Source organism: Salvelinus namaycush, unplaced genomic scaffold (genome assembly GCF_016432855.1).
Source record: "Salvelinus namaycush isolate Seneca unplaced genomic scaffold, SaNama_1.0 Scaffold118, whole genome shotgun sequence".
Taxonomy (NCBI): domain Eukaryota; kingdom Metazoa; phylum Chordata; class Actinopteri; order Salmoniformes; family Salmonidae; genus Salvelinus; species Salvelinus namaycush.
Window position 1 is genome coordinate 201,346 of NW_024057875.1, and position 26,046 is coordinate 227,391.

General features: G+C 45.1%; 1 protein-coding gene across 1 annotated transcript in view; it reads left to right on the forward strand.

The window, feature by feature from the left end:
* Positions 1-6,245: 6,245 nt before the first annotated feature.
* iqsec3a (IQ motif and Sec7 domain ArfGEF 3a) overlaps positions 6,246-26,046 on the forward strand; it is an 89,992-nt gene continuing 70,191 nt past the window's right edge. Inside the window, exons 1-3 of the mRNA XM_038982474.1 lie at positions 6,246-7,114; positions 7,259-7,486; positions 24,811-24,972. Of these exons, the coding sequence (XP_038838402.1) occupies positions 6,246-7,114; positions 7,259-7,486; positions 24,811-24,972 (1,259 nt within the window). The remainder of the gene's footprint in view (positions 7,115-7,258; positions 7,487-24,810; positions 24,973-26,046) is intronic.

A 26,046-nucleotide genomic window follows, 5' to 3' on the forward strand; every position in this document is an offset into this window, starting at 1 on the left:
TGCTGCTGAAGACCGTATCTGTGACCGCACTCTACTATACTGTATAATACCATGCTGCTGAAGACCGTATCCGTGACCCCACTCTACTATACTGTATAATACCATGCTGCTGAAGACCGTATCTGTGACCCCACTCTACGATACTGTATAATACCATGCTGCTGAAGACTGTATCTGTGACCCCACTCTACTATACTGTATAATACCATGCTGCTGAAGACCCTGGCCGTGACCCCACTCTACTATACTGTATAATACCATGCTGCTGAAGACCGTATCTGTGACCGCACTCTACTATACTGTATAATACCATGCTGCTGAAGACCGTATCTGTGACCCCACTCTACTATACTGTATAATACCATGCTGCTGAAGACCCTGGCCGTGACCCCACTCTACTATACTGTATAATACCATGCTGCTGAAGACCCTGGCCGTGACCCCACTCTACTATACTGTATAATACCATGCTGCTGAAGACCCTGGCCGTGACCCCACTCTACTATACTGTATAATACCATGCTGCTGAAGACTGTATCTGTGACCCCACTCTACTATACTGTATAATACCATGCTGCTGAAGACCGTATCTGTGACCCCACTCTACTATACTGTATAATACCATGCTGCTGAAGACCGTATCTGTGACCCCACTCTACGATACTGTATAATACCATGCTGCTGAAGACTGTATCTGTGACCCCACTCTACTATACTGTATAATACCATGCTGCTGAAGACCGTATCTGTGACCGCACTCTACTATACTGTATAATACCATGCTGCTGAAGACCGTATCTGTGACCCCACTCTACTATACTGTATAATACCATGCTGCTGAAGACACTGGCCGTGACCCCACTCTACTATACTGTATAATACCATGCTGCTGAAGACCGTATCTGTGACCGCACTCTACGATACTGTATAATACCATGCTGCTGAAGACTGTATCTGTGACCCCACTCTACTATACTGTATAATACCATGCTGCTGAAGACCCTGGCCGTGACCCCACTCTACGATACTGTATAATACCATGCTACTGAAGACTGTATCTGTGACCCCACTCTACTATACTGTATAATACCATGCTGCTGAAGACCGTATCTGTGACCCCACTCTACGATACTGTATAATACCATGCTGCTGAAGACTGTATCTGTGACCCCACTCTACTATACTGTATAATACCATGCTGCTGAAGACTGTATCTGTGACCCCACTCTACTATACTGTATAATACCATGCTGCTGAAGACCCTGGCCGTGACCCCACTCTACGATACTGTATAATACCATGCTGCTGAAGACCCTGGCCGTGACCCCTCTCTACTATACTGTATAATACCATGCTGCTGAAGACTGTATCTGTGACCCCACTCTACGATACTGTATAATACCATGCTGCTGAAGACTGTATCTGTGACCCCACTCTACTATACTGTATAATACCATGCTGCTGAAGACTGTATCTGTGACCCCACTCTACGATACTGTATAATACCATGCTGCTGAAGACCGTATCTGTGACCCCACTCTACTATACTGTATAATACCATGCTGCTGAAGACCCTGGCCGTGACCCCACTCTACTATACTGTATAATACCATGCTGCTGAAGACCGTATCTGTGACCCCACTCTACTATACTGTATAATACCATGCTGCTGAAGACCGTATCTGTGACCCCACTCTACTATACTGTATAATACCATGCTGCTGAAGACCCTGGCCGTGACCCCACTCTACGATACTGTATAATACCATGCTGCTGAAGACCGTATCTGTGACCCCACTCTACTATACTGTATAATATCATGCTGCTGAAGACCGTATCTGTGACCCCACTCTACTATACTGTATAATACCATGCTGCTGAAGACCGTATCTGTGACCCCACTCTACTATACTGTATAATACCATGCTGCTGAAGACCGTATCTGTGACCCCACTCTACTATACTGTATAATACCATGCTGCTGAAGATCCTGGCCGTGACCCCACTCTACGATACTGTATAATACCATGCTGCTGAAGACTGTATCTGTGACCCCACTCTACTATACTGTATAATATCATGCTGCTGAAGACCGTATCTGTGACCCCACTCTCCGAGGGTATGTCAGGGGGAGCTGCGAGAGCAAAAAACATATTTCCAATTCACATACTGTATATGTGTAATACACACTTGTACCTGTGACATAGGACAAAGACAAGCACCCACTAATATTACAGTGCCTTGTAAAAGTATTCACCTCCCTTGGCGTTTTTCATATTTCGTTGCATTACAACCTGTCATTTAAATTTATTTTTATTTGGATTTCATGTGATGGACATTCACAAAATAGTCCAAATTGGTGAAGTGAAATGAAGAAAAAAACTTGTTTCAAAAAATTCAAAAAAAAAAATGTAACGAAAAGTGGTGCGTGCATATGTATTCACCCCTGTGCTATGAAGCCCCTAAATAAGATCTGGCGCTACCAATTACCTTCAGAAGTCACATAATTAGCTAAATAAAGTCCACCTGTGTGCAATCTAAGTGTCACATGATCTGTCACATGATCTCAGTATATTTACACCTGTTCTGAAAGGCCCCAGAGTCTGCAACACCACTAAGCAAGGGGCACCACCATGCAAGCGGTACTATGAAGACCAAGGAGCTCTCCAAACAGGTCAGGGACAAAGTTGTGGAGAATTATAGATCAGGGTTGGGTTATAAAAAAATATCAGAAACTTTGAACATCCCACGGAGCACCATTAAACCCATTATAAAAACATGGAAAGAATATGGCACCACACCAAACCTGCCAAGAGAGGGCCGCCCACCAAAACTCATGGACCAGGCAAGGAGGGCATTAATCAGAGAGGCAACAAAGAGGCTGAAGATAACCCTGAAGGAGCTGTAAAGCTCTACAGCGGAGATTGGAGTATCTGTCCATAGGACCACTTTAAGCCGTACACTCCACAGAGCTGGGCTTTACGGAAGAGTGTCCAGAAAAAAATAAGCAAACATGTTTGGTGTTTGCCAAAAGGCATGTGGGAGACTCCCCAAACATATGGAAGACGTTACTCTGGTCAGATGAGACAAAAATGGAGCTTTTTGGCCATCAAGGAAAACGCTGTAGCAAACCCAACACCTCTCATTACCCCGAGAACACCATCCCCACAGTGAAGCATAATGGTGGCAGCATCATGCTGTGAGGATGTTTTTCATCGGCAGGGACTGGGAAACTCGTCAGAATTGAAGGAATGATAAGGGGCTCTAATTACAGGGAAATTATTGAGGGAAACCTGTTTCAGTCTTCCAGAGATTTGAGACTGGGACAGAGGTTCACCTTCCAGCAGGACAATAACCCTAAGCATAGTGCTAATGCAACACTCGAGTGGTTTAAGGGGAAACATTTAAATGTCTTGGAATGGCCTAGTCAAAGCCCAGACCTCAATCCAATTGAGAATCTGTGGTATGAGTTAAAGATTGCTGTACACAAGCGGAACCCATCCAACTTGAAAAGCTGGAGCAGTTTTGCCATGAAGAATGGGCAAAAATCCCAGTGGTTAGATGTGCCAAGCTTATAGAGACATACCCCAAGAGACTTGCAGCTGTAATTGCTGCAGAAGGTGGCTCTACAAAGTATTGACTGGGGGGGGTGAATAGTTATGCACGCACAAGTTTTCAGTTATTGTTGTCTTATTTCTTGTTTGTTTCACAATAAAAAATATTTTGAATCTTCAAAGTGGTAGGCATGTTGTGTAAATCAAATGATTCAACCCCCCAACAAAATCTATTTTAATTCCAGGTTGTAAGGCAACAAAATAGGAAAAATGCCAAGGGGGTGAATACTTTCGCAAGCCACTTTATATATATATATATATATATATATATGTATAAATATATATATATATAATAGAATGTGCTGCCAACCTAAAACAGACACAATTATTATTATTAAATTGATAATACCTATCACATAATGCCTCCTTCATACATGCACTCATTTTGTCATTTCATTTCTCCTTCATATTCTACTTACTTTTTTGTCTAACTCATTCCCTCATTCTGTTTTCCTCTCACTTTTTACCTCCCTCTCTCTCTTTACCTCCCTCTCTCTCTTTACCTCCCTCTCTCTCTCTCTTTACCTCCCTCTATCTCTCTCTTTACCTCCCTAATTCTGTTTCCCTCTCTCTCAATTTTTACCTCCCTCTCTCTTTACCTCCCTCTCTCTCTTTACCTCCCTCTCTCTCTCTTTACCTCCCTCTCTCTCTCTCTTTACCTCCCTAATTCTGTTTCCCTCTCTCTCTATTTTTACCTCCCTCTCTCTTTACCTCCCTCTTTCTCTTTACCTCCCTCTCTCTCTACCTCCCTCTCTCTCTCTCTCTACATCCCTCTCTCTCTTTACCTCCCTCTCGTTTTACCTCCCTCTCTCTCTCTACCTTCCTCTTTCTCTTTACCTCCCTCACTCTACCTCTCTCTTTCTTTACCTCCCTCTCTCTCTTTACCTCTCTCTCTACCTCCCTCTCTCCTTACCTCCCTCTCTCTTTACCTCTCTCTCCACTTCGCTCTACCTCCCTCTCTCTCTTTACCTCTCTCTTTACTTTCCTCTCTTTACCTCCCTCTCTCTCTTTACCTCCCTCTCTCTCTTTACCTCTCTCTTTACTTCCCTCTCTTTACCTCCCTCTCTCTCTCTCTACATCCCTCTCTCTCTTTACCTCCCTCTCGCTTTACCTCCCTCTCTCTTTACCTCCCTCTCTCTCTTTACCTCTCTCTCTTTACCTCCATCTTTCTTTACCTCCCTCTCTCTCTTTACCTCTCTCTCTACCTCCCTCTCTCTTTACCTCCCTCTCTCTCGTTACCTCCCTCTCTCTTTACCTCTCTCTTCACTTCACTCTACCTCCCTCTCTCGCGTTACCTCTCTCTTTACTTTCCTCTCTTTACCTCCCTCTCTCTCTTTACCTCCCTCTCTCTCTTTACCTCCCTCTCTCTCTTTACGTCCCTCTTTCTCTTTACCTCTCTCTTTACTTCCCTCTCTTTACCTCCCTCTCTCTCTCTCTACATCCCTCTCTCTCTTTACCTCCCTCTCGCTTTACTTCCCTCTCTCTCTTTACCTCTCTCTCTACATCCCTCCCTCTCTTTACCTCCCGCTCTCTCTACATCGCTCTCTTTCTTTACCTCCCTCTCGCTTTACCTCCCTCTCTCTCTCTACCTTCCTCTTTCTCTTTACCTCCCTCACTCTACATCTCTCTCTCTTTACGTCCCTCTCTCTTTACCTCCCTTTCTCTTTACCTCTCTCTTCACTTCGCTCTACCTCTACCTCCCCCTCTCTCTTTACCTCTCTCTTTACTTTCCTCTCTTTACCTCCCTCTCTCTCTTTACCTCCCTCTCTCTCTTTACCTCCCTCTCTCTCTTTACGTCCCTCTCTCTTTACCTCCCTCTCTCTCTTTACCTCCCTCTCTCTCTTTACCTCTCTCTTTACTTCTCTCTCTTGACCTCCCTCTCTCTTTCAGCTCTGATATTGATATTCTGTGCACCATGGAGCTGGAAAGGGTGAATATTGAAAGTGTAAAAACGTTGTTAATTGTAAGGCAGCCTCTCTCTCCGTGCGGATTGATCCCGCTGCACACTAAAAAGATTATGGGTCTCGTAGGTGCCACATGTGCGGCGTCTTGTCACCCACCATTACTTTTCTTTGCTCTGAGTAAAGTGTTCAGGTGTCCAATATTTTTCCTCTCTAATGACAATTTTTTTGTGTTGAGGGAGTGTTAAATTGTCCGTCCCATTTTTGTGAGCTTAATGTTTACATGTTCAGGTTCATGTCCATTTGCATTAGATCCTATCAATGTCATTGTGTTTCAAAGGTCATCATGGTCACCTCTTGTCATTTGGAGTAACTGCAGCCTTATTTGAGTGGAAAATATCACATTCACTAGTCCATTGTATTTTTGGCCATTTAAAGAATTCAGGGCATGTCTTTGTAAATGTGGATGCTGGTGTGTAGAGACGGCATCTTGTTCATCTTGAGGGAGAATGTATGTGGTACTATGTATGTGCTTTGTATTTGTGTTGTCTCCCTGATTTTATCTCCAACTCCTCTGCCTACAGCCAAATCCCCTCTTCATGTCATAGAATGTTTTGTTACACAACTGCCTTGTACTGTCAACTGCTGCATGTAGCGTTCAAATATCCAAGCAGCTCAGTTTCACTCATACCTCTCCTGTCTCCCTCTCCTCCTTGTTTTACAGATCGAAATGTTAGAGCACAAATACGGCGGCCACCTCATCTCCCGCCGCGCTGCCACCAAGATCCAGACCGCCTTCCGCCAGTACCAGCTCAGCAAGAACTTCGAGAAGATACGCAACTCCCTGCTGGAGAGTCGCCTGCCGCGGCGCATCTCCATGCGCAAGGTGCGCGTGCAGAACGCTGAGGGCTTCTCCGCCGAGCGGGCGCTGGCCGAAGGCTGCAGCCTGGCGGGTATCCCCCTGGTGCGCTCGCCATCACTGCCCGCCACAGTGGGCGGCACCCTGACCGACCTGGAGGACTCATTCACAGAGCAGGTGCAGTCGCTGGCAAAGTCCATCGACGACGCACTCAGCAACTGGAGCCTGAAGACCATGTGCTCCCTCCAGGAAGGAGGGGCCTACCAGTTCAGTGCCGAGTCCTTCAGTGCGGCTGGGGGAGGAGGGGAAATGGGAGGAGGAGGGTTGGACCAGGCTTTTCTCCAGAGCATGTCAGGTGGGGAGAATACAGGCGACCTGCCCCGCAGCGCCAGCAAGCTGCTGATGGCCTTCCGCGACGTGACCGTTCAGATCGACAATCAGAACTTCCGCATGTCCTCCTCCGTCATGGAGTCATCGGCCTCTGTCTCCATGGGCAACTGCGTCCAGCAGCAGCAGGGAGGCGCAGCCACCACCCCCACCATGCCCACCGCTCCTCCGCCCTCACCCCCTAAAATACACTCCCCTCCCCCTGAAGAGGTCCCCGCCGAACCCACAGACCCTCCTGTCCCTCCCTACGAGCCCCCTCCGCCCCCGGAACCAGTGGTAGAAGGAGAGGGGCAGGACGCCGACTTCCCTGCGCCCCCGCCCAGTGAAGAGGAGCTAGAGGAGGAGGAGGGCCAGCAACCCCCCTTGACCCCCCTGGACAAACTAGCCAACCCCCAGACCCCGGAGGTGGTTGTCCAGCCCGTCCAGCCACTTCAACCCCAGGATGGTGCACCCTCGGTGGGATCCCCATCCACCGAGGCCCTGGAGGCCAAACGGAGCGGCTCGGAGACGGCTGAAACCAGTTCCGAGCAGATAAGCAGCAGCAACAGCACTTCCACGGAGGCGCGCTCGGCATCGGAGGCCTCATCCAAGGAGGCCCTGCAGGCCATGATCCTCAGCCTGCCGCGCTACCACTGCGAGAACCCGGCCAGCTGCAAGTCGCCCACACTCTCCACCGACGTCATGCGCAAGCGCCTCTACCGCATCGGCCTCAACCTTTTCAATGTGTGAGTACCCAACCATTCCCTCCTCACCCAGACTGGGTTAGTGAAAGAAATATCGTGGACTTAGGTGATGATGCTATTGCTAACATCTAGCCAGTGATCAGCGAATGGGAGTGAACTGACAAAAATTAATCCATGGACAAACAATGCTCTTACATGACACACACACACACGCATAAGGGTGGGGGTTTACAATCATGGATCTCACCATGAGACAGCACTTTATTACAAGGAGGCTTAAAAAAAATATGAGAAAAGAAAGACCTCTTCAGTTCTCCCAATTTAACAAAGGGAAGTATCTTCTGTACGTTTCTCAATGATTTTCACTGCTCTCAGCTTGCATCTCTCTCTTTCTCTCTGCCTCTCTCTCTTTCTGACTATACATATCATTCTCTATTTACATCTCTCACACTAAACATATCTTTCTCTATTTACACCATCTCTCTCTCTCCGCCCTTTTCCTCCCCCTCTCTCTCCCTCCCTGCAGCTGTGGTTATCCGCCTCTGTTCTGCAGAGCGCCTGTCACCTTCTGTTTGTCTTTGCGCCCAGAAATAGCTTCTCTCTTTTATCTGCGGCTGGCTCCTCTCCCCTTATATGGTCCATATCCACATAACCCGAGATAAGCCTGGAGAGGGAGAAACTGTATACCATGATCCCCAGATTAGAATACCACAGATGTAGTCATTAAAGGACGTCTCTATATTGTCCTCTAATAGTTGTTTTAAGCACGGAGCATCTGTGAACCTCCCAGAACGAGAGGGCGAGAGAGTGTGAGGGAGAAGGGGGCGGGGAGAGGGGGATAAGGAGATTGGGAGAGAGCTGCAGAAACAGCCTCCACGTAAAAGCTCACATGCTGCAGCATCATCACAGCAGACACACACACACACACACACACACACACACACACACACACACACACACACACACACACACACACACACACACACACACACACACACACACACACACACACACACACACACACACACACACACAAATATACAAACACACACTTACACAATTATATACACACACACACAAATACACTGCATTCGGAAAGTATTCAGACCCATTTTTTCCCACATTTTGTTATGTTACAACCTTATTCAAAAATGGATTTAATACATTTTTGTTCCTCATCAATCTACACACAATACCCCATAATGACAAAGCGAAAATAGGATTTTTGACATTCAGACCCTTTGCTATGAGACTCGAAATTGAGCTCAGTTGCATCCTGTTTCCATAGATCATCCTTGAGATGTTTCTACAACTTGATTGACCTGTGGTAAATTATATTTATTGGACATGATTTGGAAAGGCACACACCTGTCTATATAAGGTCCCACAGTTGACAGTGCATGTCAAAGCAAAAACCAAGCCATGTCGAAGGAATTGTTTGTAGAGCTCCGAGACAGGATTGTGCCGAGGCACAGATCTGGGGAAGGGTACCAAAACATTTCTGCAGCCTTGACGGTCCCCAAGAACACAGTGGCCTCCATCATTCTGAAATTGAAGAAGTTTGGAACCGCCTGCCTGTCCAAACTGAGCAATTGGGGGAGAAGGACCTTGGTCAGGGAGGTGGCCAAGAACCCGGTGGTCACTCTGACAGAGCTCTAGAGATCCTCTGTGGAGCTGGGAGAACCTTCCAGAAGGACAAAAATCTTTGCAGCACTCCACCAATCAGGCCTTTATGGTAGAGTGGCCAGACAGAAGCCATTCCTCAGTAAAAGGCACATGACAGCCTGCTTGGAGTTCGCCAAAAGGCACCTAAAGAACTCTCAGACCTTGAGAAACAAGATTCTCTGGTCTCATGAAACCAAGATTAAACTCTTTGGTTGAATGCCAAGCGCCATGTCTGGAGGAAACCTGGCACGGAGGAAACCTGGCACAATCCCTACGGTGAAGCATGGTGGTGGCAGCATCATGCTGTGGGGATGTTTTTCAGCGGCAGGGACTTGGATACTAGTCAGGATTGAAGCAAAGATGAAAGGAGCAAAGTACAGAGAGATCCTTGATGAAAACCTGCTCCTGACTGCTCAGGACCTCAGACTGGGGCGAAGGTTTCAACAGGACAACAACCCTAAGCACACAGCCAAGACAATGCAGGAGTGGCTTTGGGACAAGTCTCTGAATGTCCTTGAGTGACCCAGCCAGATCCTGGACTTGAACCCAATCGAACATCTCTGGAGAGACCTGAAAATAGCTCTGCAGCGACGCTCCCCATCCAACCTGACAGAGCTTGAGGGGATCTGCAGAGAAGAATGGGAGAAACTCCCCAAATACAGGTGTCAAATCAAATGTTATTAGTCACATGCGCCGAATACAACAGGTGTAGACCTTACAGTGAAATGCTTACTTACGAGCCCCTAACCAACAAGGCCATTTAAAAAAGTATGGATAAGAATAAGAAATAAAAGTATCAAGTAATTAAAGAGCAGCAGTAAAATAACAATAGCGAGACTATATACAGGGGGGTACCGGTACAGAGTCAATGTGCGGGGGCACCGGTTAGATGAGGTAATATGTACATGTATGTAGAGTTATTAAGTGACTGCATAGATGATAACAACAGAAAGTAGCAGCGGTGTGTAAAAAAAAAAAAGGGGGGGGGGGGGCAATGAAAATAGTCTGGATAGCCATTTGATTAGATGTTCAGGAGTCTTATGGCTTGGGGATAGAAGCTGTTTAGAAGCATGCCAAGCTTGTAGCGTCATAACCAAGTAGACTCAAGGCTGTAATCGCTGCCAAAGGTGCTTCAACAAAGTACTGAGTAAAGGGTCTGAATACATATGTAAATGTAATATTTCTTTTTTTTTTTATCTTAGCAAAATTGCTAAAAAAAACTGTTTTCGCTTTGTCATTATGGGGTATTGTGTGTCGATTGATGAGGAAAAAAAACAATTGAATACATTTTAGAATAAGGTAACGTAACAAAATGTGGAATAAGTCAAGGGGTCTGAATACTTCCCAAATGCACTGTACCCACACACACACCCACACCCACACAAATACACACACACACACACAAATACACACACGTGCAAATATACATACACACACACACACTAAGTGCGGGTGTCTTTGTAAAAAACCCACGTGAGATCAGAAGGCTTTAATGGGGCTCTCCGGACAGACTAAAAGAGCTGGACCAGCACTTTCTCTGCTGTTTGAGGAGGAGGGAACAGGATGAAGAGGTGTCTAGGGCTCCTCTCATTTACACTCCCAGAGAGAGGGACAAAGCACGAGAGAGGGAATGAGAGGCGGACAAAGCACGAGAGAGTGAATGAGAGAGGGACAAAGCACGAGAGAGAGAATGAGAGAGGGAGAAAGAACGAAAGAGAGAATGAGAGGGGGAGAAAGAACGAGAGAGCGAATGAGAGAGGGAGAAAGAACGAGAGAGAGAATGAGAGGGGGAGAAAGAACGAGAGAGAGAATGAGAGGGGGAGAAAGAACGAGAGAGAGAATGAGAGGGGGAGAAAGAACGAGAGAGAGAATGAGAGGGGGAGAAAGAATGAGAGAGAGAATGAGAGGGGGAGAAAGAACGAAAGAGAGAATGAGAGGGGGAGAAAGAACGAGAGAGCGAATGAGAGAGGGAGAAAGAACGAGAGAGAGAATGAGAGGGGGAGAAAGAACGAGAGAGAGAATGAGAGAGGGAGAAAGAACGAGAGAGAGAATGAGAGGGGGAGACAGAACGAGAGAGAGAATGAGAGGGGGAGAAAGAACGAGAGAGAGAATGAGAGGGGGAGAAAGAACAAGAGAGAGAATGAGAGATTACAGAATGTGGGATAGAATGAAAAGAGTGAAATTAAAATGTGAACTAATGATAGAATGAGAATGACAGAGGGAAAGAATGAAACAACTTATATGGAAGGAGTGGGATAAAAAGAGAGGGGGAGAGAAAGAGACACATTTTCAAATAATCTTTCGTAGATTCACATCCTCTCGCCTCTCCTTCTCAAAACGCATAGGAAAGACTAAATGAGATAAATCCAGAGAGAGAGAGCGAGAGAGATAGAGGCGAGAGAGATAGAGGCGAGAGAGATAGAGAGGCGAGAGAGATAGAGAGGCGAGAGAGATAGAGAGATAGAGAGAGAACAGTATTTGCAAGGTTGTTCTGAGTTTACTCATCTGAAACTATTCCCAGCTCCTTGTTTATAATTCATGTTATTTATATGAAAATTCTGATGGATGTTTAAAGCGATTTCAGTTCCATAGATCGTATGAAAATCCTATATTCCCCCAACTGATGTCTTTTAAAGGTATACGGGTAACACAAAGATGATCCTAGGCATACATTTAAAGCACATTAATTCATGAAATATATGCATGCACCCAATTATGCTAATCTAACATACATTTTGTGATTACTCATAAAATAGCCTTTTCTGTATTTTGCACCTCCTACCGTTATTATATAATACTGAATACAAATAGATTACAGAAGATAAGCATGCTTGGCAACTGTGACCAAACATCTCCCTTTTGAATCCGTGTTCAAATCCTCCTTCAAGAATAATTCAGTCATATGCTGACGAGATCTCTGGTATCAAAGCTGTGTTAACACAAATCGAGTGTGAATTATCATGCATTTAATATATGATAATATTGAAGTTCTTGCAGGATATTTCCATATAACACTATCTCTGCATTGCCCATCTACATGAGACTCAAGTCATTAGCAAGTTTGAGATTCCCAGTTACTACTGGTGTTATAGGGTAGTGTGCAGAAGAATTCAGGATCTTTGGCAGAGTAAAAGGACCCCCTCCTGTTATATGCTTTTAATTCAGTAACACTGAACACTTCCCTCTGCATTCAACTCAGCAACCATACCCACTCCTCAGCTCAGCCTCACCTCCCATGCAGCAGAAGAGACATTTTCCATTTAAATTCTGCTGCTGTTACCTTTTGACTGCTCAGTTCGTTTTAGAATTCAATTGCCGTTCTGCCATTCACTCTGCCTAGTGAAAAGTGACTAAGTCAAGCCAAGATAAGGACCCCCAAGACAAGTGTCAGACAGATGCATGATGGGTACAAGGCAGGGGGCGGCTGGAGGGGGGGAGCAGTGGGGGGGAGCAAACAGCACACCTGGAAATATCTCTGAAAGGAGAAGACTCCTTGACACGAAATTAACCTCCTACCATGGGAGTATCCTCAAGGGCCCGGGCTACCCCTCTTTGAAGATAATGGTTCGGGCTATTCTCCATCTGTAGATATTAAGAGTGAAAAAGGCCACTGACTGCCTAGATGGAACCAATCAGTCGGAGTACAAAAGGGGTGGATCCTAAGAATAATGGCAACCGTCCAAGGCCCGAATTCCTCATTAGCAATTCTGCTGCAAGTGGAGGATGTAATTAAAAGTTCCAGGCCACTGAGGGAATTCGGGCCATGGGAAATGTCCTGAAAAGTTTTGAGAACATTGGGTTGAAGCAGCATATTTCCCCCCTCCCTCACTTGCTAGTGCGATTCTTTCCCACATCCAAAATATCAGAAGTATCCAACATACTGGATGTTCCTAACTCCTAACTCCTAACTCGTAATGAATGTTCGTTGGGCTGAAAGTAATGGTGCAGTGTGGTGGAATGAGTGGCAGACGAGGGGTCCTCGGAGCTGAGTGCTGAGTCACCGGGGACTCCAGGTGCATATGCCTGCTCAAAAATGCCCTATCATCACAGTGTCTGACAGAGCTCAGCTAACACTCTTTCTCAAAAAAGTATTTCTCAAAATTCCAGGAACTTTCAATAAACTCCCTAGTTTTCCCGAAAGCATGGTTGGAGGATCCCGGAATCAGGAAGGAATAAGCAGGAAATTCAGAATCCTCCAACCAGGATTTCTGGAAGACCAGGGAATTTAACCTTAGTTATCAAATCAAGTGAAATCTAATTGTATTAGTCACATGCGCCGAATACAACAGGTGTAGACCTTACAGTGAAATACTTACTTACGAGCCCCTAACCAACAGTGCAGTTTCTAAAAAATACGGATAAGTTATGTCATTGACAGAAGGCGCATCCCTTTTTATTTTGTCCTTATCTCACTCTCCCCTCAAATGCAGAGGTATGGTTTGTTGAGCTAATTCAGCTAACCTGGCTAGTAGTATCTCGTGTATTATGCTAAGAAAAGCTAATTTGGCTAACCTGGCTAATATCCTGTTCATATACACTATGGTAGGAAGATCTAACCTGGCTAATATCCTGTTCATATACACTATGGTAGGAAGAGCTGATATGGTTAATATCCTGTTCATATACACTATGGTAGGAAGATCTGATATGGTTAATATCCTGTTCATATACACTATGGTAGGAAGATCTGATATGGTTAATATCCTGTTTATATTTACACGATGGTAGGAAGATCTGATATGGTTAATATCCTGTTCATATACACTATGGTAGGAAGATCTGATATGGTTAATATCCTGTTCATATACACTATGGTAGGAAGATCTGATATGGTTAATATCCTGTTCATATACACTATGGTAGGAAGATCTGATATGGTTAATATCCTGTTTATATTTACACGATGGTAGGAAGATCTGATATGGTTAATATCCTGTTCATATACACTATGTTAGGAAGATCTGATATGGTTAATATCCTGTTCATATACACTATGGTAGGAAGATCTGATATGGTTAATATCCTGTTCATATACACTATGGTAGGAAGATCTAACCTGGCTAATATCCTGTTCATATACACTATGGTAGGAAGATCTGATATGGTCAATATCCTGTTTATATTTACACTATGGTAGGAAGATCTAACCTGGCTAATATCCTGTTCATATACACTATGGTAGGAAGATCTAACCTGGCTAATATCCTGTTCATATACACTATGGTAGGAAGATCTGATATGGTCAATATCCTGTTTATATTTACACTATGGTAGGAAGATCTAACCTGGCTAATATCCTGTTCATATACACTATGGTAGGAAGATCTAACCTGGCTAATATCCTGTTCATATACACTATGGTAGGAAGATCTGATATGGTTAATATCCTGTTCATAGACACTATGGTAGGAAGATCTGATATGGTTAATATCCTGTTCATATACACTATGGTAGGAAGATCTAACCTGGCTAATATCCTGTTCATATACACTATGGTAGGAAGAGCTGATATGGTTAATATCCTGTTCATATACACTATGGTAGGAAGATCTAACCTGGCTAATATCCTGTTCATATACACTATGGTAGGAAGATCTGATATGGTTAATATCCTGTTCATATACACTATGGTAGGAAGATCTGATATGGTCAATATCCTGTTCATATACACGATGGTAGGAAGATCTGATATGGTTAATATCCTGTTCATATACACTATGGTAGGAAGAGCTGATATGATTAATATCCTGTTCATATACACTATGGTAGGAAGATCTAACCTGGCTAATATCCTGTTCATATACACTATGGTAGGAAGATCTGATATGGTTAATATCCTGTTCATATACACTATGGTAGGAAGATCTGATATGGTCAATATCCTGTTCATATACACTATGGTAGGAAGATCTGATATGGCTAATATCCTGTTCATATACACTATGGTAGGAAGATCTGATATGGTCAATATCCTGTTCATATACACTATGGTAGGAAGATCTGATATGGCTAATATCCTGTTCATATACACTATGGTAGGAAGATCTGATATGGTCAATATCCTGTTCATATACACTATGGTAGGAAGATCTGATATGGTCAATATCCTGTTCATATACACTATGGTAGGAAGATCTGATATGGCTAATATCCTGTTTATATTTACACTATGGTAGGAAGAGGTAATATGGTTAATATCCTGTTCATGTACACTATGGTAGGAAGAGGTAATATGGTTAATATCCTGTTCATATACACTAGTGAGCTGTGAATAGAAAGCAGTGGTTTCAGGTAACAGAGCAAGTATGGGTTTGCGTGTCTACATCTGCCAGCCTCCTACTGCATTTGTCATTTGTTTGTCATGAAAGGCAGCGAATAATCCACACATATGGTAAATAGCTCAAAAAAGTGCTCTTTTATGCCGATTGTGTTTTTGAAAATCAACCATTGTGGCACTTCAAGATGTTTCTCTTTGACTTTGAGGAAAGTTTTCTGGCAGTGACAAATCCAAACCTCATAATGTCCCCGCTCCTCCACCCCCCAACCCTTTCCACTAATGATCACTCTACTTGAAAAATAAAAACCGGATGGCATGCTGACAGGGAGAGAGGGGGATGGAGGGAGAGAGAGAGAGAGAGGGAAGGAAGGGGTAGAAAAAAGAGAGAAAATCAGGTTTATTAGTTCCAGCAGTTTCATATCCTCCCTCTAATTCCTGAGCTGTGCACCTCTTGCATCCTAAGCAGGCCTTGGTGTGCTCTGGGCTAAGACAGCCTCCCCCTGCTCCCTGCACCCCTCCCTCTCCCGCCTCTTTCTGCCTCCCCCATCTAAAAGGGGCGACATTTCAACATTTGGCTTAGTGAGCAGTTTATGGGTGAGGAAGGAGTGGTGGAGAGGAGAGTTTAAAGGGGAGTTGGGGTGGGCGAGTTGAGTCCCATAACAGATAATTAAGAGAGATGGTGAAGGGAGCCTGTCTCCTGTTATCCCCTTAATGCAGCGCAGCGGCTCAGACTAGGTGGAGTGAGAGGGCTGTGTCTGGGTCTGTGTCACAGCAGGTGGTCTGCACTACCCTGCATAGAGAACTAAAGAGACAGTGGAGAGAGGCAGGTGATGTAATAAGTGGTGTGTGCGTGTGTCTGTGTGTGCGTGTGTCAATGTGTGTGTGTGCGCTTGTCTCTCAGCACATGGTCTGCACTACTAGCCATAAAAGGAGGTAGGGTTGGAGAGAGCGGATAGGGATTTGAGGTGGAGAGGGAATAATAGAGTTTTCACCTGAAGTGAGGATAGAATATGATAGCTGACCTTCTGTTGATAAGTACAGAAGGACAATAGCATGACAAACAGATATAAACAGAGAGAGAGCGAGAGGGAGAGAGAAAGAGAGGCGGAGAGAGGGAGCGAGAGCGAGATAGGTGGAGAGAGAGAGAAAGAGAATGAGAGAGAGAGAAAGAGGGAGGCGGAGAGAGAGAGAAAGAGAATGAGAGAGAGAGAGAGAGAGGGAGGCGGAGAGAGGGAGCGAGAGGGAGAAAGGCAGAGAGAGAGAGAATGAGAGAGAGAGCGAGAGAGGTGGAGAGAGAGAGAAAGAGAATGAGAGAGAGAGGGAGGCGGAGAGAGAGAATGAGAGAGGGAGCGAGAGGGAGAGAGGCAGAGAGAGCGAGAGAGAAAGAGAATGAGAGAGAGAGGGAGGCGGAGAGAGAGAGAGAAAGAGAATGAGAGAGAGAGAGAGAGAGAGAGGGAGGCAGAGAGAGAGAGAAAGGACACATCAAGGACATTGCTACTACTGGGGCACTGTGTTACATCATCATATAGGTTAACTATAGGTTTCCTGCTGAGAGAAAGCAGATTTCTCTAAGGAACCAATCTAAGATTCTCTCTGTCATATGTCCATAATGTTGTCTCTGTTGTCCTAATGGATTCTCTCTGTCATATGTCCATAATGTTGTCTCTGTTGTCCTAATGGATTCTCTCTGTCATATGTCCATAATGTTGTCTCTGTTGTCCTAATGGATTCTCTCTGTCATATGTCCATAATGTTGTCTCTGTTGTCCTAATGGATTCTCTCTGTCATATGTCCATAATGTGGTGGGGCTGTCCGCATGGGTAGACTCTTCTCTCTCACGCTCGGAAATTGACATGCCTCAGTGGCTAATGAATAAAAGATGCGAGAAAAGGTGTGTGTGTGTCTGTGTGTGTGTGAGGAGCTACAGCTGTCAGGTGCTATGTCAGGACTAATTGACACAGTAGATCAGAACCCTTGAACGCACAGCGTGAGGGCTCCTATGAAGAACACTTTGCTATGTTATAAAAGATGGTAATATGTAGGAGATGATAGAGTTATGGTGGTCTTCGAAAGCCAAGTTAACAAACAGATTACCGACCATTTCGAATCCCACCATACCTTCTCCGCTATGCAATCTGGTTTCAGAGCTGGTCATGGGTGCACCTCAGCCACGCTCAAGGTCATAAACGATATCTTAACCGCCATCGATAGGAAACAATACTGTGCAGCCGTATTCATTGACCTGGCCAAGGCTTTTGACTCTGTCAATCACCACATCCTCATCGGCAGACTCGACAGCCTTGGTTTCTCTAATGATTGCCTCGCCTGGTTCACCAACTACTTCTCTGATCGAGTTCAGTGTGTCAAATCGGAGGGTCTGTTGTCCGGGCCTCTGGCAGTCTCTATGGGGGTGCCACAGGGTTCAATTCTTGGACCGACTCTCTTCTCTGTATACATCAATGATGTCGCTCATGCTGCTGGTGAGTCTCTGATCCACCTCTACGCAGACGACACTATTCTGTATACTTCTGGCCCTTCTTTTGACACTGTGTTAACAACCCTCCAGGCGAGCTTCAATGTCATACAACTCTCCTTCCGTGGCCTCCAATTGCTCTTAAATACAAGTAAAACTAAATGCATGCTCTTCAACCGATCGCTGCCTGCACCTGCCCGCCTGTCCAACATCACTACTCTAGACGGCTTTGACTTAGAATATGTGGACAACTACAAATACCTAGGTGTCTGGTTAGACTGTAAACTCTCCTTCCAGACTCACATCAAACATCTCCAATCCAAAGTTAAATCTAGAATTGGTTTCCTATTCCGCAACAAAGCATCCTTCACTCATGCTGCCAAACATACCCTTGTAAAACTGACCATCCTACCAATCCTCGACTTCGGTGATGTCATTTACAAAATAGCCTCCAATACCTTACTCAATAAATTGGATGCAGTCTATCACAGTGCCATCCGTTTTGTCACCAAAGCCCCATACACTACCCACCACTGCGACCTGTACACTCTCGTTGGCTGGCCCTCGCTTCATACTCGTCGCCAAACCCACTGGCTCCAGGTCATCTACAAGACCCTGCTAGGTAAAGTCCCCCCTTATCTCAGCTCGCTGGTCACCATAGCAGCACCTACCTGTAGCATGCGCTCCAGCAGGTATATCTCTCTGGTCACCCCCAAAACCAATTCTTCCTTTGGCCGCCTCTCCTTCCAGTTCTCTGCTGCCAATGACTGGAACGAACTACAAAAATCTCTGAAACTGGAAACACTTATCTCCCTCACTAGCTTTAAGCACCAGCTGTCAGAGCAGCTCATAGATTACTGCACCTGTACATAGCCCATCTATAATTTAGCCCAAACAACTACCTCTTTACCTACTGTATTCATTTATTTATTTTTGCTCCTTTGCACCCCATTATTTCTATCTCTACTTTGCACTTTCTTCCACTGCAAACCAACCATTCCAGTGTTTTTTTTTACTTGCTATATTGTATTTACTTCGCCACCATGGCCTTTTTATATTTTTATTTATTTTTATATATATTTTGTTTGCCTTCACCTCCCTTCTCACCTCACTTGCTCACATTGTATATAGACTTATTTTTCACTGTATTATTGACTGTATGTTTGTTCTACTCCATGTGTAACTATGTGTTGTTGTATGTGTCAAACTGCTTTGCTTTATCTTGGCCAGGTCGCAATTGTAAATGAGAACGTGTTCTCAATTTGCCTACCTGGTTAAATAAAGGTGAAATAAATGGTGGTTGTGTGTGTGTGTGTGTGTGTGTGTGTGTGTGTGTGTGTGTGTGTGTGTGTGTGTGTGTGTGTGTGTGTGTGTGTGTGTGTGTGTGTGTGTGTGTGTGTGTGTGTGTGTGTGTGTGTGTGTGTGTGTGTGTGTGTGTATATGTGTCTGTCCGGAACGAATGGAGGGACATCTCAGGTCAGAAACCAGCTAACACTGCACAAGCAATTCAACGTTTCCCTCTCCAACTTATATTGTGGTAAAGTGTCAACCAACCATAAGCAACAAGAGCTCTCTAGCTAGCTGATAATGCTGTGGGTGCAGTAGTCCCATGTCAGTAGTGAGAAGCTTTTGTCAGTGACAGTATAAGTGAAGGTGGATGAACTCCAGTTTTCCTCAGTAAAATGAGGGCACAATGGCTACTGGTGGGCAGAAGCTTTCACTACACCGTCTATGCATCAGGGCAATGACTAGGTGTGGAGATCTATTCGGTGTGCCCCACAGATGAGTGTCGGGGCCGTTCACCTGACCAGCGCTATCCTACCATTGACCATAGAGAGAGCTGACCGTTAAACTGTGTTAGGACCATAAACCTCAATTCACTTTTACAGAGAAGGGAACGAGGGAGTAAGGATGGAGGGTGGGGAATGATATTGACGTGGTTGAATATCGATGCTAACCAGGGTTTTGATGCAGAAAGTGTGTATATTTTTATGTAAAATCAAACCTGTCTGTCTGTGTCTGTCAGTGTGTGAAAAAGGCACCATTTGGTTAAACTGAGACTAGTCGTCCCAGTAGAGTGCTTTTCTACCTCTCCCTCCTGTCCTCATACAGAGCCTCTGTTAGTCTGCAGGGAGCGGGGAGTTGTCCTCTCAGCACCACAGCTGGGGCCTGTCTGGGCTGCAGAGCTCTCTCTCTGTTTCTCTCTCTCTCACTCTCTCTCTCTCTCTCTCTCTCTCTCTCTCTCTCTCTCTCTCTCTCTCTCTCTCTCTCTCTCTCTCTCTCTCTCTCTCTCTCACTCTCTCTTTCTCTCTCTCTCTGTCGCTCTCTCTCTCTCTCTCCCTGACTAAGCCCATTAGACATAGCTGTGTTATGTAACTGTTGTGCTGTGTGTGTGTGTGTGTGTGTGTGTGTGTGTGTGTGTGTGTGTGTGTGTGTGTGTGTGTGTGTGTGTGTGTGTGTGTGTGTGTGTGTGTGTGTGTGTGTGTGTGTGTGTGTGTGTTAATACAGAAAGTGTGTATATTATTGTGTGTGTATATGTACTGTATGTGTGAAGAACACTTTAGTATTTTATAAAAGAGGACTGTATGTGGATGTGTGTGTGTGTGTGTGTGTGTGTGTGTGTGTGTGTGTGTGTGTGTGTGTGTGTGTGTGTGTGTGTGTGTGTGTGTGTGTGTGTGTGTGTGTGTGTGTGTGTGTGTGTTAATACAGAAAGTGTGTATATTATTGTGTGTGTATATGTACTGTATGTGTGAAGAACACTTTAGTATTTTATAAAAGAGGACTGTATGTGGATGTGTGTGTGTGTGTGTGTGTGTGTCTGTGTGTGTGTGTGTGTGTGTGTGTGTGTGTGTGTGTGTGTGTGTGTGTGTGTGTGTGTGTGTGTGTGTGTGTGTGTGTGTGTGTGTGTGTGTGTGTGTGTGTTAATACAGAAAGTGTGTATATTATTGTGTGTGTATATGTACTGTATGTGTGAAGAACACTTTAGTATTTTATAAAAGAGGACTGTATGTGGATGTGTGTGTGTGTGTGTGTGTGTGTGTGTGTGTGTGTGTGTGTGTGTGTGTGTGTGTGTGTGTGTGTGTGTGTGTGTGTGTGTGTGTGTGTGTGTGTGTGTGTGTGTTAATACAGAAAGTGTGTATATTATTGTGTGTGTATATGTACTGTATGTGTGAAGAACACTTTAGTATTTTATAAAAGAGGACTGTATGTGTGTGTGTGTGTGTGTGTGTGTGTGTGTGTGTGTGTGTGTGTGTGTGTGTGTGTGTGTGTGTGTGTGTGTGTGTGTGTGTGTGTGTGTGTGTGTGTGTGTTAATACAGAAAGTGTGTATATTATTGTGTGTGTATATGTACTGTATGTGTGAAGAACACTTTAGTATTTTATAAAAGAGGACTGTATGTGGATGTGTGTGTGTGTGTGTGTGTGTGTGTGTGTGTGTGTGTGTGTGTGTGTGTGTGTGTGTGTGTGTGTGTGTGTGTGTGTGTGTGTGTGTGTGTGTGTGTGTGTGTGAACTGTGCTATACTAAGGTTGGGATAGATTGTAGGGTGCAGTAGCAGTATTATCCTCTCCACACACACACACACACATACACACACACACACACACACACACCACCATAACTCTGTCATCTCCTACATATTACCATCTTTTATAGCATCGCAAAGTGTTCTTCATAGGAGCCATCACGCTGTGCGTTCAAGAACACCATTGTAATTCAGGAGAGCGTCTTCTACAGTTTAACAGTGTTCGTCAAGCTGTTTAATCACTGTTAATGAACGGAATGACTCATAAAAGGGAAATTAATATTGATGAGTGTCTGCCTATGTGTTTTATAATTGTAATGGTCGCCGCCATATGCTAAGCTTAACACCTCTAGCCTTCACACCAGACTGTCATTAACACACTCCCATTAACACCATGTATCACCACTAGCCTTCACACAGACTGTCATTACCACCATGTATCACCACTAGTCTCCACACCAGACTGTCATTAACACCATGTTTTACCGCTAGTCTCCACACCAGACTGTCATTACCACACTCCCATTAACACCATGTATCACCACTAGTCTCCACACCAGACTGTCATTACCACACTCCCATTACCACCATGTATCACCGCTAGTCTCCACACCAGACTGTCATTAACACCATGTATCACCGCTAGTCTCCACACCAGACTGTCATTACCACACTCCCATTAACACCATGTATCACCACTAGTCTCCTCACCAGACTGTCATTACCACACTCCCATTAACACCATGTATCACCACTAACCTCCACACCAGACTGCCATTAACACCATGTTGTACCGCTAGCCTTCACACCAGACTGTCATTACCACACTCCTATTACCACCATGTATCACCGCTAGTCTCCACACCAGACTGTCATTAACACCATGTTTTACCGCTAGTCTCCACACCAGACTGTCATTACCACACTCCCATTAACACCATGTTTTACCGCTTGTCTCCACACCAGACTGTCATTACCACACTCCCATTACCACCATGTATCACTGCTAGTCTCCACACCAGACTGTCATTAACACCATGTTTTACCGCTTGTCTCCACACCAGACTGTCATTACCACACTCCCATTAACACCATGTATCACCACTAGCCTCCACACCAGACTGTCATTACCACCATGTATCACTGCTAGTCTCCACACCAGACTGTCATTAACACAATTTTTTACCGCTAGCATCCATACCAGACTGTCATTACCACACTCCCATTAACACCATGTTTTACCGCTAGCCTCCACACCAGACTGTCATTACCACCATGTTTTACTGCTAGCTTCCACAACAGACTGTCATTAACACCATGTTTTACTGCGAGCTTCCACACCAGACTGTCATTAACACCATGTTTTACTGCTAGCTTCCATACCAGACTGTCATTAACACCATGTTTTACCGCTAGCTTCCAGAGCAGACTGTCATTAACACCATGCTTTACCACTAGCTTCCACACCAGACTGTCATTAACACCATGTTTTACTGCTAGCCTCCACACCAGACTGTCATTAACACCATGTTTTACTGCTAGCCTCCACACCAGACTGTCATTAACACCATGTTTTACTGCTAGCCTCCATACCAGACTGTCATTAACACCATGTTTTACTGCTAGCCTCCACACCAGACTGTCATTAACACCATGTTTTACTGCTAGCCTCCACACCAGACTGTCATTAACACCATGTTTTACTGCTAGCCTCCATACCAGACTGTCATTAACACCATGTTTTACTGCTAGCCTCCATACCAGACTGTCATTATCACCATGTTTTACTGCTAGCCTCCACACCAGACTGTCATTAACACCATGTTTTACTGCTAGCCTCCACACCAGACTGTCATTAACACCATGTTTTACTGCTAGCTTCCATACCAGACTGTCATTAACACCATGTTTTACTGCTAGCCTCCATACCAGACTGTCATTAACACCATGTTTTACTGCTAGCCTCCATACCAGACTGTCATTAACACCATGTTTTACTGCTAGCCTCCATACCAGACTGTCATTAACACCATGTTTTACTGCTAGCCTCCATACCAGACTGTCATTAACACCATGTTTTACTGCTAGCCTCCATACCAGACTGTCATTAACACCATGTTTTACCGCTAGCCTCCATACCAGACTGTCATTAACACCATGTTTTACCGCTAGCCTCCATACCAGACTGTCATTAACACCATGTTTTACTGCTAGCCTCCATAACAGACTGTCATTAACACCATGTTTTACTGCTAGCCTCCATACCAGACTGTCATTAACACCATGTTTTACTGCTAGCCTCCATACCAGACTGTCATTAACACCATGTTTTACTGCTAGCCTCCATACCAGACTGTCATTAACACCATGTTTTACTGCTAGCCTCATACCAGACTGTCATTAACACCATGTTTTACTGCTAGCTTCCACACCAGACTGTCATTAACACCATGTTTTACTGCTAGCCTCCACACCAGACTGTCATTAACACCATGTTTTACTGCTAGCCTCCATACCAGACTGTCATTAACACCATGTTTTACTGCTAGCCTCCATACCAGACTGTCATTATCACCATGTTTTACTGCTAGCTTCCACACCAGACTGTCATTAACACCATGTTTTACTGCTAGCCTCCATACCAGACTGTCATTAACACCATGTTTTACTGCTAGCTTCCATACCAGACTGTCATTAACATCATGTTTTACTGCTAGCCTCCATACCAGACTGTCATTAACACCATGTTTTACTGCTAGCCTCCATACCAGACTGTCATTAACACCATGTTTTACTGCTAGCCTCCATACCAGACTGTCATTAATACCATGTTTTACTGCTAGCCTCCATACCAGACTGTCATTAACACCATGTTTTACTGCTAGCCTCCATACCAGACTGTCATTAACACCATGTTTTACTGCTAGCCTCCATACCAGACTGTCATTAACACCATGTTTTACTGCTAGCCTCCACACCAGACTGTCATTAACACCATGTTTTACTGCTAGCCTCCATACCAGACTGTCATTAACACCATGTTTTACTGCTAGCCTCCATACCAGACTGTCATTAACACCATGTTTTACTGCTAGCCTCCATACCAGACTGTCATTAACACCATGTTTTACTGCTAGCCTCCACACCAGACTGTCATCACCAGACTGTTTTGATCTTCATAGTCTTGGTGATTTTGGAACTTGTTTAGCAAGCTGGGGTCTCACGTATGACAATCTCCTCCAGCCTCCCTCACCTCTCTTCTCTCTCTTCCTCCTCTCTCCTCTCTCTACCCCTCTCTGCCGGTCTCCACCCTCTCTCCTTTATATGTGAGGGCATGAAATGTGAAGGATTTGTGTACTGTATGATATTGACCCAAATAAAGGTGATTTTAATATCTAGTTTCTCCTCCTCTTTCTTCTTCTCTGTCAGTAACCCTGATAAGGGTCTCCAGTTCCTGATCTCACGAGGTTTCATCCCGGACACGCCCATAGGTGTGGCTCACTTCCTGCTTCAGAGGAAGGGCCTGAGCAGGCAGATGATTGGAGAGTTCCTGGGAAACAGCAAGAAGCCCTTCAACAGAGACGTCCTAGAGTGAGTAGCTGGTAGTCTTCTTCTTAATAATAGTACTGGACTGAAGAGCATTGTCTAGATACAGTAGGCTCATTACGACCTCCCCCCAAGATAAACCCTATTGGAGCAGTGGTTAGTGAGTGGAGACCTCCCCCCAAGATAAACCCTATTGGAGCAGTGGTTAGTGAGTGGAGACCCCCCCCCCAAGATAAACCCTATTGGAGCAGTGGTTAGTGAGTGGAGACCTCCCCCCCAAGATAAACCCTATTGGAGCAGTGGTTAGTGAGTGGAGAACCCCCCCCCCCCCCCAAGATAAACCCTATTGGAGCAGTGGTTAGTGAGTGGAGACCTCCCCCCCAAGATAAACCCTATTGGAGCAGTGGTTAGTGAGTGGAGACCTCCCCCCCCAAGATAAACCCTATTGGAGCAGTGGTTAGTGAGTGGAGACCTCCCCCCCAAGATAAACCCTATTGGAGCAGTGGTTAGTGAGTGGAGACCTCCCCCCCACGATAAACCCTATTGGAGCAGTGGTTAGTGAGTGGAGACCCCCCCCCCCCCCCCCCCCCCAAGATAAACCCTATTGGAGCAGTGGTTAGTGAGTGGATACCTCTCCCCCAAGATAAACCCTATTGGAGCAGTGGTTAGTGAGTGGAGACCTCCCCCCCAAGATAAACCCTATTGGAGCAGTGGTTAGTGAGTGGAGACCTCTCCCCTAAGATAAACCCTATTGGAGCAGTGGTTAGTGAGTGGAGACCTCCCCCCCAAGATAAACCCTATTGGAGCAGTGGTTAGTGAGTGGAGACCTCTCCCCCAAGATAAACCCTATTGGAGCAGTGGTTAGTGAGTGGAGACCTCCCCCCCAAGATAAACCCTATTGGAGCAGTGGTTAGTGAGTGGAGACCTCCCCCCCAAGATAAACCCTATTGGAGCAGTGGTTAGTGAGTGGAGACCCCCCCAAGATAAACCCTATTGGAGCAGTGGTTAGTGAGTGGATACCTCTCCCCCAAGATAAACCCTATTGGAGCAGTGGTTAGTGAGTGGAGACCTCCCCCCCAAGATAAACCCTATTAGAGCAGTGGTTAGTGAGTGGAGACC